This window comes from Miniopterus schreibersii, assembly GCF_964146895.1.
Source record: "Miniopterus schreibersii genome assembly, chromosome: 11".
Lineage (NCBI taxonomy): Eukaryota > Metazoa > Chordata > Mammalia > Chiroptera > Miniopteridae > Miniopterus > Miniopterus schreibersii.
In genome coordinates, this window is record NC_138111.1 from 53,606,918 (window position 1) to 53,620,870 (window position 13,953).

Below are 13,953 nucleotides of genomic sequence, written 5' to 3' on the forward strand. Positions count from 1 at the left end.
ACCCATATGATTTAGTATAGTTATCCCTGTTTTAATAGAATCATCTGTGTAAATAAACCCTGTAGTTACTTTACATCATGCCTATCATTAATAGTAAAATGTTTAAAATCTTTACATTTATATTTATAATTTATACTTAATTTATATTTTTGTGAATAAATATATTGTTATCAAGTTAAATTAAGTGAGTTGGTTGCATTTTAGCAGTTTTGTTATTGTTAAAAACAAAATGTTCTTTAAGTAGGTTTATTCTTGTAACTGTCACTTGGCTACACAATGCTTAGATAAAGCTGAAATTGTACAAATATATACACAAAAATATGAATGTGGCTACTTACATTTCTTACACCTGTGAATTGACTTGTAGGAAATCTAGTGATTTACAGCAGATGATGGGATTTCTTATACTTCTAACACTTGACATATGGTCAGGTAGCAAAGGCTGTCATTTCATTATTACTGAATGACTATTATCAGGTTAACATAATAATAGAGAATAAGATGCCCGGCCGGGCGAGGCTCAGCGGTTGAGCGTTGACCTAGGATCCAGGCGATCGGGGTTCAATTCCCGGTCAGGGCACATGCCCGGGTTGCGGGCTGCAGCCGATCAATGACTCATCATTGATGTTTCTATCTCCCTCTCTCCCCCTCCTTTCCTCTCTCTGAAGTCAATAAAGTTATATTTTAAAAAATAATAATAATAGAGAATAAGAAATGCTCACATTTATTTATCTTATGGTAAAATGAGTACTTGAAATAATGTATACACTACCAGTTAGAATGTTATATACTTTATCCTAGCTTACCTCTTATTTCAAAATTATATTTTTGTTTGCCAGGTTTTACATAATTTTTATCTCTATGGATATATATAGTAAGTACTATGCTACTACTTATTGCTTTGGGGTAGAAATCCACGATTTCATTCCAACTGCCATAAATGACTACTACCATAGTGTATTCAGAAATCCATTTAAGTCCTAAAAAGTCAACTGGAATTATTTCATTGGACAATATGTCAAATTAACATATTAACTTGTCACTTTAAAAAAATATTAACCTAATGCAATTATATGAGTCATGATTTAACTCCTTTTAGTTGAGTTTCCTTATTTTAAAAGGATGTAGGTTGTGGGGGTCTCCCTGGAATGTGCCACCCTGGAATGCAAATTAGTTCAAGCTGAAATCAATTAAAGCCCAACAAACTCATGAAGAGAGTTTTTGTTAGTTTGCTTTTGTTCTTTTACTCCCTCTTTTCTTCTTAAAGAGATTCAGATAGAAAAAAGCTGTTTCAGGAAGGGAACCCTAGCATAAGCATCTTAGCATATTCACTTTAGCACATATGAATTAAATATGGTAGTCAAGAGGGATCCATGCAAATCCCTGTTCACTAAATTTCCCTCTGTCCCATTGTTTCTCAGTTGCCTAGCAAGATTGTTTTTGCCACTATCTCAGCTACCTATGAATTACCTATTTCCCCTTTGAAATCCCTAGCTCCTCCCGCCTTTCTCCTTTGTCCAAAATGACACATATAACTCATTTTGCCCTACTGTCTTTGGAATTTTCATACCTAAGTAAATTAATTCTCCATGCACAAGTATTAAAATTTGATTTTCTCCTGTTCATCTGTGTCTGTTTGATCATTAGCCCAGCTGGAAGCACTTAGAAGGTGGGAGGAAAATATTTTTTCACTTCCCCGTAACCTATATGAAACTTATTCAAAATGGGTTTAAAAGAGTGTAAAAACATGAAATCAATATTTGTGCATAGCAGAAATGAAACCTATAAGTAGGTTATTTTAAAACAATATATTAACATCACACACTGTAATGGAATGAGTTGTGTCCCCCCACATTCTTATGTCAAAGTCCTAATCCCTAGTATCTCAGAATATGAACTGAATTTGGAGATGAGGGTCTTTAATGAGTTAAGTCAAAGGGAAATTATTAGGGTTTAAGCTACCCAGTTTGTTGTGCTTTTTCATGGCACCCTAGCAAAGTACATAATACACACACTTCACAAAGTTATGTACTTTGTTTGGAAAGGAGCCATCTTTTTGGTATATCGTCATATGTAATATTTTTAATCTGCCAGAGAGGTGTTATTATTCCCATTTCACAGATGAAGAACTAAAGGTAAAGTAGGTTAAATATTTTGCCAGGTAAAGCAACCTCAGGAGGAAGTGAGACCCAGGCTGGACTCAAAATTAAATTTCCACTGGACCACACTGTTTTTAATTAATATTTTTATACTACCACTGTCAAAGTCAGGTTTTATTTAAAAAGGCTTAATTGATTATTTGTATAAAATACGTTTTAAAAAATACAGTCTATCTTACATCACCCTGGAATCTAACATACTAAAATATTTTTAAACATATTTATGACAAGTATACTGTTTTGGGCAGTGACTCAAGACCACAGAAACTGAAGAGATGTAAATAGTGACATTCCTTAATTGTTTGTAGTAGTTTTTAGTAAATGGAAAATAAAATTTGGAGATAGAGTGATTTGAAAGAAGTAAAAAAGTTTCAGCCTGAGTTCATGTATTTTTAACACTGTATTTTTGGTCACATTTTCAGTTATGTATTTGAATTGAGAAGGAACAGTAGAATTATTTTTTACTGAAATATTTAGAGGTCTATAATAGCCTGGTACAAACTTTTTCATATACCTCTACTCCAGGTTAAGAGTAAGCCCTGTAATTACATAGGTCCAATAGTAGGTGAGTATAACATACTGTGGAAAAAAGTGATTAAAATTCACTGAGATTCTACATATTGTATTAGGAAATATTGGTATTCTAGGGCAGGGTATCCAAACAGTGAATGACGGTTGAATTAAATGAAGGGTGTTGGGCTCACGAGAGGAATGGGGCCACAGAAGAATAGGTAAATCAAAGATGACTTAAACTCATGTTTAGGAAATAATTTCACCATCATGAGTAAAGCCCAGTAAACTGGAAGCTTTAAGAATGTGCATAAGTTTCATCTTGTATATTTCTGGAATATTATTGTTTTCTCCTTTGAAGAATATTGTTCCAAAAGTAAATATCGGTTCATATCATTTTTCAATTATTTAGGTTTCTTGCTTAACTCAGTTTTTTTCTTGACTCCAGTTCTTTGTTCATTTTCCATATACAGGGTGGGGCAAAAGTAGGTTTACAGTTGTTCATATGGGAAATAATATAATAATAAATAATATAAGAATAAACTCTGTGTTTCACATACAATTGTAAGCCTACTTTTACCCTACCCCATATAGCTGGGTAACTCTTCTTCCCCTATATGGTTTGTGTAACAGTGGGAGGGGCAAAAATCCTGAATTTGAATCCCAGTTTAAACCAGAAAATATTTACCTCTGTGGTACTCAACTTTTCAGAGCCTCCATTTCCTCTCCTGGGAAGATAACTGTTGGCTCTATTTATCTCACATGTTGAGACAATCAGAAGAGGTCATGGTATAAATCTCTTTTATAAATGGTAAAATTTACTTTCCAAACAATAGTGATTATTTTTCAAGATTTAAATTGAAATCAACTCCTCATTGGAATTCAAGGCTTAGAATTAATTGCTCTTTCTTTTTCCCCATACTTATGGCACTTAGGTCCTATCCTTTATTAGATTTATTTATGCAAGTGTCTTTCCAAATAGTTTTTGAAATTTTTTAAGGTCAGGATGTTGTCATTTTTGTGTCTTTCGATGAACATTGTTTATTGAAATATATGAAAAAATTTAATTCATATGCAACCTTGAAATAATTATAAAGTTAGGCTTTTTTTGGTAAAATGTTCTTTTACTGTGTAAACTGTTTAGCAATAAGCATCCTTCATAATTATTTCATATTTAGGCCATCAGTTTTTCATATGATTAATAAATATTGAAGAAAAATGTTATTTTATTAATAAAGTTTCTCTATGTAATAAAGTTTCTCATGTTTTGTGTAAATTGTTTTTCTCTGAAAAAATTTTTTATTCACAATAAGTAGACTTTATTGCCAAAGCACTTAGGATCTCAGGAAAGCTCTGCTAAATTCATTAGCATACTTATTTCTGTGTCACTTTGTATAGAATTTTAACTTCTTTTACCATCTGTCCTTTATTCCACAGATATATTATTACATTTTAGAATGTATTGCATTTTAGAACATACCTGAGAATTTTAGAAATTAAGTACTTTAGATTTATATTGTCCTGCTTAATGAAATTTTATTTACTTAAGTAAGAAATGATAATTAAATACATTGGATTATGGTTTGGGCTTTTAAAAGAATAAACGAACCTCTTCTGTTTAGGTCATTGAATTGGAAAATCGGCTAAAATCTTTTGAGAAAAGGTCGAGAACATTAAAAGAAGTGAATAAAAAATTAACAAAAGAAAATGATTTCCTGAAATCGCTCTTAAAACAGCAGCAAGAAGAGGCAGAGAACAGAGAAAAAGAGCTAGAACAGCTACAAAAGGGGAGTAAAGATGTAGAAAAAGACAAAGCTCAACTTCAAGTAAAAATCAGTGAGCTGGAGAGAGAAGTCACTTCCCTAAGGAGACAAGTGGCAGAAGCTAATGGGTTGAAAAATGAAAACGAAGAGCTGATGAATTCAATGGAGAAACTGCAGCATTCAATAGACAAAGCTAAATCTGAGGTGGCCACCACAGAAGTGAGATCTGGGCAGTATGATTGTAAAACAACCACTACCAAGGTTAAATTTAAAGCCGCCAAGAAAAAGTGCTCTGTGGGTCGTTACCACACTGTTCTCAATCACTCCATCAAGGTTATGAGCAATATGTTTGAGAACCTCAGCAAGGACAAGGACTGGGAGGATGTGAGTGAAAGCAGGTAAGGCTCTCATTAATTTAGCTCTGTGGTGGGGACACTGTGCATATGTAAAGCACCAGCAAATGGAGATTGAATTTCAACTACTGTCGATTTGGTATTCAGAAAAAATACTGTCAGATCCTTTGAAATATCTTGGGAGGTCTTGTTCTGAGCTTATTGACTGAAATTTGCATGCAAAATTAGCCACAACTGCATGAGTATTTGAATAGGTGCCAGGAAACCCAAAAGAAGGCAATGCTTGATTTCTTTCAGTGATGCTATTTTCATGCAGTCATGAGGCTTGAAATTGACAGTTTGGCAGGTTGATTTAATTTGCTGGCCCTTTGCATATTCACCACTGACAGCTAAGGATTCCCAGGCAAGCCTACTAAGTCGGTTTAGTTATCTTGTGACATGCCAACCTGGGAGGAGAAACATTTTTCCCCCTTAATTTAGTTAGATAAATTTTGAATGACCCATTTCAGCTTGTTACCAGATGTCTACAAGCTGTTTAACATCCTTTAAATTAAGAACCATCTTCACTAATTATTTCATGTATGTGTTACACAAAGTCATTGTACTAACTTTAATTGAATGGTGGTTAAAATTTAGTTCTTTAAAGTTATAGCTCTGCAGATTCCTAGTCTTAAGTTATATAACTCCTGGTGAGTAGCAACAGGAGAATGCTAAAAATCTAGAATATTTTTTTCCCTTATCCCTGGCTATACATTCATATGTGTACTTGAAGTACATCAGTAACCACAAAGACAAATGGATAATAGGTACCTCTTATAGACTTAAATAGAAGAGAAGTTTAGTGTTGCCAGAATTGTTAATAGACAAATTGAAATTTTTTTCATAATTCTGATACTGAACAAAGTGGGGGTCCTCCTTCCCACTGGATGCTGCTGGGGATGGAATTCTTACCATATCCCAAGAAAAAGAATTTTCTGAGACTCACACAGGAGAATGAGTGATTTTTATTTGTGTTGAATTAATTCTCTGGGCTTCCAAAGTCCCATTTCCCTTTGTCCAGTCATAAAAGAAGTGTAGCTGGGGATTCAGTAAAGTGAAAAATCAAAGCCAGTGTCCAGAGTTTCCTTTCTACGTTGGAGCTGGGTCTAGTTTAGCATCAAGCTAATTACAGTCCATTAGTCCATTGTGTGTAGGGTCCATGTGGCTGTGCGTGAATGCAGGGAAGCAGGAGCAAAAGAGCCTGACAAGCCCAAAGTCACACAAGTCTTAAGAGAGCCCAGAGTACAAGAGATGAGTTTCTTTATTCAGGGAATTAAGTATTCCAAATTTCCACAAGCTTGTATTGGCCACACCCATTCTGGACAAAGATCTTTGTTCCCAGGCACCTTCCCTAGTCATCCCAACTTTACTGGGCATGCGTCTATCACCTCTTTATTGAACCCCTGGGGAGTGTAAAGTTGTAGCTTCCTGGTGAAGCTGTCTAAATGACATGCCTGTAATATCTGGCCTTCCCTTTGCTCCTTTCCTGTTATTAATAGCTAGCTAATTACAGCAGTATCAATTCTGTCTTGTTTTATAATGGCATATATTTCCTTTTATTTTCCTAAGTATTTTTGTTTTTATTTTTAATTAATTTATTTTTATTAAAATCTTTTTTTTTCTGTTCAAAATATTACAGATGTTCCTTTTTCCCCCTTGACCCCTTCCACCCCACACTCACTCTTCACTCCTAAGTATTTTTTATAAGTCCTGAGTAATGGTCTGTTTTAGATTTAGGATTTGAGGGGTGGGACACAAAAAATATAACTTTATTCCTACCTTCTAAGTTCTATCTAGGCTAATAATCAAATTAATATAGACAGATTAACAGGAGAAAATATTCAAGATTTATTACTATAGATGTACATGCCAGGCATATCATAAGATATGAGACCTAAAATGCATTGAGCAGTTGAGGCATATGTGCTATTCCGGACAACGGAGAAATGGGGCAGGGGTCTGGGATTCCAAAGGAAGTATGTAATTAACAGGTAGGAGAAAGAGCAAACGTATGGTCAACAAATTTTTGCTGGGCTATCTGGAAATAGTGGGACACAAAAGGAAAGAGACTTTGCTAGATTTCTTCCTGTCTGCCACATATGTGCTAATTCATATGTGCTAAGGTGAATATTGCTAAAGTGAATATACTGAGGTTCCCTTTTTGAAGCAGGTTTTTAACCTGAATTTCTTTAGGCATAAAGAGGGAGGGTCACAGTTTCTTTCTGAGTCTTTTGTTTCTTAATAAGCACCTTAAAATCAGTATCACAAAAGACACATTTTTGGATGACAAAACTGGTACCCTCAGGATGTCTCTAGATAGTTTTCTTAAGCATAGACATAGAACTGAAACTTATCTTAAAATGTGGTTCTCAAATTGGTGTGCATATTAGAATCACTCAGGGATCTTATAAAAATTCCAAAGCTCAGGTCATACCCCAGTACAATTCAATCATAAGTTTTTGAGTGGGATACAAGCTTCAGTATTTTTTAAGTTCTCCAGCCGATTCCAGTATGCAGACAAGTTTGGGAACCCCTGTTTTAAGTGATCATTGGGTCAAGCAACCTTGTCATCAGCAGGTAAAAACTCTCAAACAAACTTAAGAAGGTGAGGAAGAAGGACCAAATCTGCATTTTCACTGTGTGTGACCTCTTCTAAGGTTTTCCCCGTTCTCAAAAGCAATTAGAGATAAGTACTAGTTAGCTTAAAACCCACTAAGCATTTATTTGTGTCTTCCAGGATATTCTAGTTGCAGCTACTAATGATACCTCACCCACTGGGTACTGCCACACTCTTCACGATGCAGTGTCCACTTTACTCATGTGTGAGCATGTCTGTAGAACAGGCACATGAAAGGTGAATAATACATTCAGTTCTAATCTCACCATATTAGTGCATGTGCAGAAGTCATTTTGTGAGATATATCACACACTACCTCTTAAAACATGGGTTGTCATTTAAGTTATTTAGCAGTGAAACTCAATTTTACACTTTGAGGATTAAGTGTTACATTTCTTGCCTGACAGAATAGTCTTAGGAATCATTCAGCTGCAAAGAATTCTTCAACAATTAGAAATCCTGCAGTGGAGCCTAAGGACTTCAAAACATTCAATTTCTTTCAGCTTTTCATAGTCCAAAGTATAAGAAATTGACTTGGATACTTAGAAAAATAGAACATTGTCTTTTTATATAAATATATTACATAATATAATTATTACCTTATTAATATTTATTTCCTATAATTGCATAATATTACAAGAGCATACTATCAAATGAAAAAAAATAATACACTTTAGTAATGAGTTTGAAGTCCTTTACTCAAGGGACAACAATTCATGGATTAGGGGATTACAGAGCCTAGCAAGCAGTGGAGCACTCTTCCTGAGGGAATTTTGACGAGAGAGTTTTGTAGAGCATTAGAAGAGGCAACAAAGGAACAGGGCATGATTGGCTAGGGAGTTGAGTATTTCCTAATAAGGCTAGCACATCTTATTTTCTAGGGTAAGGTAAATTAGCTAAAGCTGAGTTAGAGGAGTGTGATTGGTATGGGTTAGGTTTCCTTGACAGAGAAGTGTAGGACAGAAAAATTAATTTTCTTTCTACCCTTCTAAATTTTTCTGGCTGGACTAGTAATCAAATTGACATGAGACAGATTAGCAGGATAAAATGACTAAATCTATTATGTATGTACATACTGGGGTTCCATATGAATATGAGGGTTGTAGTTTAGGACTTCAGAGGGGAGAGAGGCAGTTCACATGGAGATAGAAAAGCAAATGTTTGGTAAGTAAATGTTTGATGGGTAAATAAATGTTAAAAAGATATTTAACAATGTGACTCAGAGAGGACTTTGATCAAACTGGCCTTGCTAGGTTCCTTCCTGTGCATCACACACTAATTCATATTAAACTGTAGTTATCTATGATTATATCTCCCTTGCTGGAGGAAGTTCTCTATGTAAATTCTTTCTGGCAGTAAGAGGGGAGTTCAAAGGTTTTCCCTGAGTCTTTTTTTTTTTTCCTTGAAAATAACTGGCTTACAATAATTCCAAAATATTCCAAAAGACATATTTTGGGGTGGCAAACTCTGCTTTCCTTCAGAGGCATTTCCCATAAGCGTGGCTGACTTAGGTTTAGATTTCTGACATGCGCCCCCCCCCCCCCGGGGCATCCTGCATCTTGTGGGTCTCAATATCCAAATTACCTTTTATCAGTGTCCATTCAGTAGTGGGTGATAATCAGGAGTTGTTGTTAATACCTTAAATTAAAAAAAAAACACCAATTTCAACAATGCATATTTATCTCATTTGTGGATAATATGACATTGAAAGGGATGGAAACTGTTTTCTAAAATAGAACCAAAATTCCCAAAGATCTCAATGGACTGGGAAGATACAATTATACACAAGACTACAGGGTTCTTGGCTATAAAAGGCTACTTGCTCAACTATACAATGGGAAAAATATAGGACTTTGCAACACGGTACATAAAAATATTTTATGAGACTGTTAAATCCTGTATGAGTCTACAGTATAATATACATACCAGAGAAGCTTACACAATTTTAGTGTGCACCTACCAGGGTTCTACTAAGTACTTCTTATAGTACACTTGCAATAGGAAATTAATTCTGAAGATAATGCTCCTTCAAAATAAGCTGGAGCACATTCAGGAGTCACCAGGGTGGGAAAGCATCTCAAAAGCATTTATATTGGAAATCGGAAAAAAGTAGGGCTGTTTTTCTTTGAGATGTCTCAAGCACCATATAACTATATTTAAATAGTTAAAAGATCATCCATCTAACTGTGTTTAAATAGTTAAAAGATCATCCATGTGGAAAAGGGATTGGATGGACTTGTATGTTCTGCTCAGCCTCAGCGCTTCTAATCTTCCTTCCTTACTTTATGTTTTCTCTTTGACACGCACTATTAGCATACTATATTTTTTACTTCTTTTTGTTACCTGTCCCCCCTTATCCCACTAGGATGAAAACTACATGAGAGCAGGGATTTTTTTCTACTTTATTCACTTACTACTTTATTTTATTGAATGATGAATGGCCCTAAGAGATTACAGTGGGATAAATGGGTGAAAGCCTTAGGGTTTCACATTTTGTTCTAGAGAAAGGGAAAACTTGGCTGGAAGTGTTAAAGCTTTCTGGCCTGGCTCAGAAAGTAGTGAGTACTCCCACCCTGGAAGTGTTCAGACTTGTGCTTCCTGAGAAACACTTAGTAGAAATACTGTAGAAGTGATGCTAGTATACATTTGGTACTAGATAATCTAATTTCTTGATGAGATTTTATAATTTTCTAAAACATATTTAGACTATTTTTCTTTCTTACTGCTGAGAACAGTAAGTGCTCAAGTTAAATTTACAGCTTTATATTCCAGTATGTGCTATAATATTATTTGGTCTTGAACTTAAAAGAGGTACATTTAACAACTCTTCTTGGGTTTTATATCTCCACTTTTTCCCCAAAAGCAGTGATTCTGAAACACAGACCTCTCAAAATTTGGGTACAATTATTGTAGAAACATCCCAGAAAATAAGTCCTATAGAAGATGGGAGAGACCAGAAAGAAAGTGATCAAACAGAAGACAGCCAAATGCAAGGAAGAAGTATAGTACAAACATATTCAAATGTAGATGGCAAGACCGGAAAGGTATATGACACATTTTTCTTAATTATAGCTATGTTTTTAATTGTATGCTTTATTATTTAAATCAGATTTTGTTGCCAGTGATTTAATTTGAAGTCTTAAAAATTAACTTTTCTTTGAAATATGCAGTGCAGATACACACTTCTTAATATTTTCAACTCCAATTTGTTACTTTTTTTTTTTAATATATCTTTATTGATTTCAGAGAGAGAGGACAGGAGAGGGAGAGAGAAACATCAATGATGAGAGAGTCATTCACTGAGCCCACAACCTGGGCATGTGCCCTGACCAGGAATCTAACCCCAATTGCCTGGAGCCTAGGTTGACTCTCAACCCCTGAGCCACACCCGGCCGGGCTGTTACTATTGTTACTATTTTTTGTATAGATAAAATGGAAATAGATAGTATCCTCCTAAATATAAATCTTAAGGTATTTATATCTCAGCCAAAAAAAATTAAAGATGATAATAAGCTCATTATTGTTTTCAGGTATATGAAATATACCGAGTGTGGAAAATTCTGTTTTTTATTAGTATTTGTGATGATAAAGTTATTTAGTTTAACTAAATCTTTATATTTCTAGTAGTACCCTAATTTCCCAATGTGTTTTAAATCTTAAAAAATTAATGTTCAAAAAAAATTAGTGTTTTAAAACAACTTACTCAATAATTCTGACTATGGATACATTATGTCATCAAGAGGTTTACCTGTTCAGTATAAATCAGTGAAAACCAGGAAAGATAATTTTGTTGTAAAAAATTGTCTTTTAATTAACCTATAGGGTTCTTTAAAAATCAGATCCAAAAGTGTTTATTTTTTGAGGTCTCACTATAACCTTGGAAGAAGTTCAAGGATGACAAAAGTCTATTTTAGTTACCACCAGAATAAAGTTCATATGAAGAATTATATGTTGTGTCTGCTGATTCATTGATTGGTTGATAAATAGATAAATTTTATAGAAATCTCTATTTTGCCACATATTATTTGGGTGGGAATTTTGTTTAGCTGTAGTCATTTACATGGAGCACAATGAGTTTGTAAGTAAAAGTAACTCATAGTCCATTCATATAATAAGAGAATATAGTATAAACTACTTTGAGTAAATCTCTGCACATTGTTTGCAGTCAGAAAATAAACATGGACCAAATTGTAGCAATTGTGTTTTGAAAATAAGAAATTCTCTATAACCCCTAAGAGAACTGTTATTTTAACTTTCACTTAATCACCAACTCCTTTTCTTTATCATTTTATCTCTCCTAAAATTATGGTTAATTTTGTCTGGTTTTGAATTTTATAGATTCTATACAGTATGTCTTCTTTTATGCAATATTGGATGGCGTTCATTCACTTTTATTATTGTATATTATACTTCATTATTTGACTGTACCTCAACTTATCCATTCTCCTGAATTTTGGGTTGCTTTAGTTTGGATTTCTTGCAAATAATGTTGCAATGAATATTCTTGTACATGTCATCTGTTGCCTCAGTGTGGACATTTCTGTAATGAAATACTAGGTTACTGCACCATCAGTTACTTTTTTCTACGATTTTAATTGATAAAGGTATTTTCCAAGTGTTGCACCAATTTGTTACACCTATTAGCAGACTATGAAAATTTTTACTGCTCCTCATCAACACTTGCGTGGTATGTTAGTGTTTCTCATCTCAGCCACTTTTGTATGTATGTTGAGGTATATCATTGTGGGTTTAATTTATATTTTCATAATTACTGAGAGGTATTGAGTACTTTCTCATGACTGTTGACCATAAGGAATTTTTTAGTAAATTGCCTCTTCAAGTCTGCACATTTTTAAAATGAGTTGTCTGTATTTTTCTTGTTTATTTGTAGGAGTTCTTATATATGCTACATATGAGTGTTTGGTTATATACATTGTAGATATCTTGCCCTACTCCATACTGTGCCTATTCAAGGCTCTTCCTAAAAATAGTTTTTTGAGGAACAGAACATTTTTTAAAAATTTAATTTAATTTTTTCCATCACCATTTATTCCCTCTACGCCTTCTGACACCTCCCTCACGCCCTACAATCATCACACTGTTGTCCATGTCCTTGAGTTCTCTCTCTTTTTTTTTTCTTTTTTGCTCAGTCCCTTCACCCCTCCCCATTAACCTCCCTCCCATCAGAGCTGTCGCCTACTCACTATCTTTGAGTTGAGGAACAGAACATCTTAATCTAATGTCATCAACAGTAGAAAATAAAACAATCCAATTAGGAAATGGCGAACAAGAACAGACATTTCTCCAAAAAGGATAAATGGATGACAAATAAGCATATATATATATAAAGATGTCCAACAGTACTAACAATTAGGGAAATGCAGATTAAGACCCCAGTGAACCCTGGCTGGGTGGCTCAGTTGGTTGGAGCACCATTCCATACACCAAAAAGTTGTAGGTTCGATTGCCAGTCAGGGCCCATACCTAGGTTGCAGGTTTGATCTCTGGTTGTGGAGGGTACTGGAGGCAACCCATCTCAATGTTTCCCTCTCATCTCTCTCTCTTTTTCTCTTCCCCTTCCCCTCTCTCTAAAATCATAAAATGTGTTCTCGGGTGAGGATAAAAGAAAGACCCTGATGAGATACACATCTATTAGAACAACTAAAATAAAAAATAGTGACAATACCAAGTGTTGGCAAGGATGTAGTGAAACTGGATCTCTCATACATTTCTGGTGTGAATATAAAGTGGTACAGCACTCTGGAAAATAGTCAATAGTTTCTTTAAAAAACTAATCATATACTTACCATACAAACCAGCTATCTCACTCTTGGACACTTATCCCACAAAAATGAAAATTTATGTTTCCAAAAAAAACCTGTACATGAATGATTATAATAGCTTTATTTGTAAAAGCCAAAAATTGGCAACAACTAAAACTTTCTTCATGAGCTCAATTGTTAAACAAACTGTGATACATTCATACCATGGAATGCTATTCAGTACTAAAAAGGTACAAACTATTGATACACAATGTCCTAGCTTTGTGACCTCAAATTTCTCATCTTGAATTGGGACCTAGGCTTTCTTTCCTGTCTTCTGGTATTCTGTGTTGCTATTTAGATAGAATTTCAAGGTCTCAAGGGATTATCAGTTGTTCTGTATTTTGTTGACCATTTTGTTGGTCACTTGTTTCTTGATTCCCGCGTTCACTTCCTTTTTGGCCTCAGAATTTCTCATAATATTTATCATGTTACAAAGACACTTTAACTGTGTTTGTTTCAATGTATGAGAATTTTTCTGAAGTGCTTCTTATTTTAGGTCTAGTTAATTTGATACCAAGTCTGGTGACTAATATTTAAATTTGGTAATGATGTTTTATATCTTTTTACGCTGCTGAGTAACAGCACTTAAATATTAATTGAATCTTAATAAAGCAATGAAACTTTTAAAAATATGTCTTATACTGGTTTCAAGGACAAGTTCAAATGAGACATTTCAAAAATATTTTG

The 13,953-nt window shown here is 34.3% G+C and overlaps 1 protein-coding gene across 6 annotated transcripts in view; it reads left to right on the plus strand.

Moving 5' to 3' along the window:
- Positions 1–13,953, plus strand: part of CNTLN (centlein) — a gene marked incomplete at its 5' end in the record, with an annotated part of 188,269 nt that overhangs the window by 118,409 nt on the left and 55,907 nt on the right. For 3 of the 6 annotated variants that reach the window (XM_081151643.1, XM_081151644.1, XM_081151646.1), the window contains 2 exons: positions 4,292–4,830; positions 10,305–10,485. In XM_081151643.1, coding sequence (XP_081007769.1) covers positions 4,292–4,830; positions 10,305–10,485 — 720 coding nt within the window. Of the gene's footprint in view, positions 1–4,291; positions 4,831–10,304; positions 10,486–13,953 lie in introns of those variants that run through there. The other 3 variants (XM_081151647.1, XM_081151648.1, XM_081151645.1) reach the window with 2 other exon arrangements.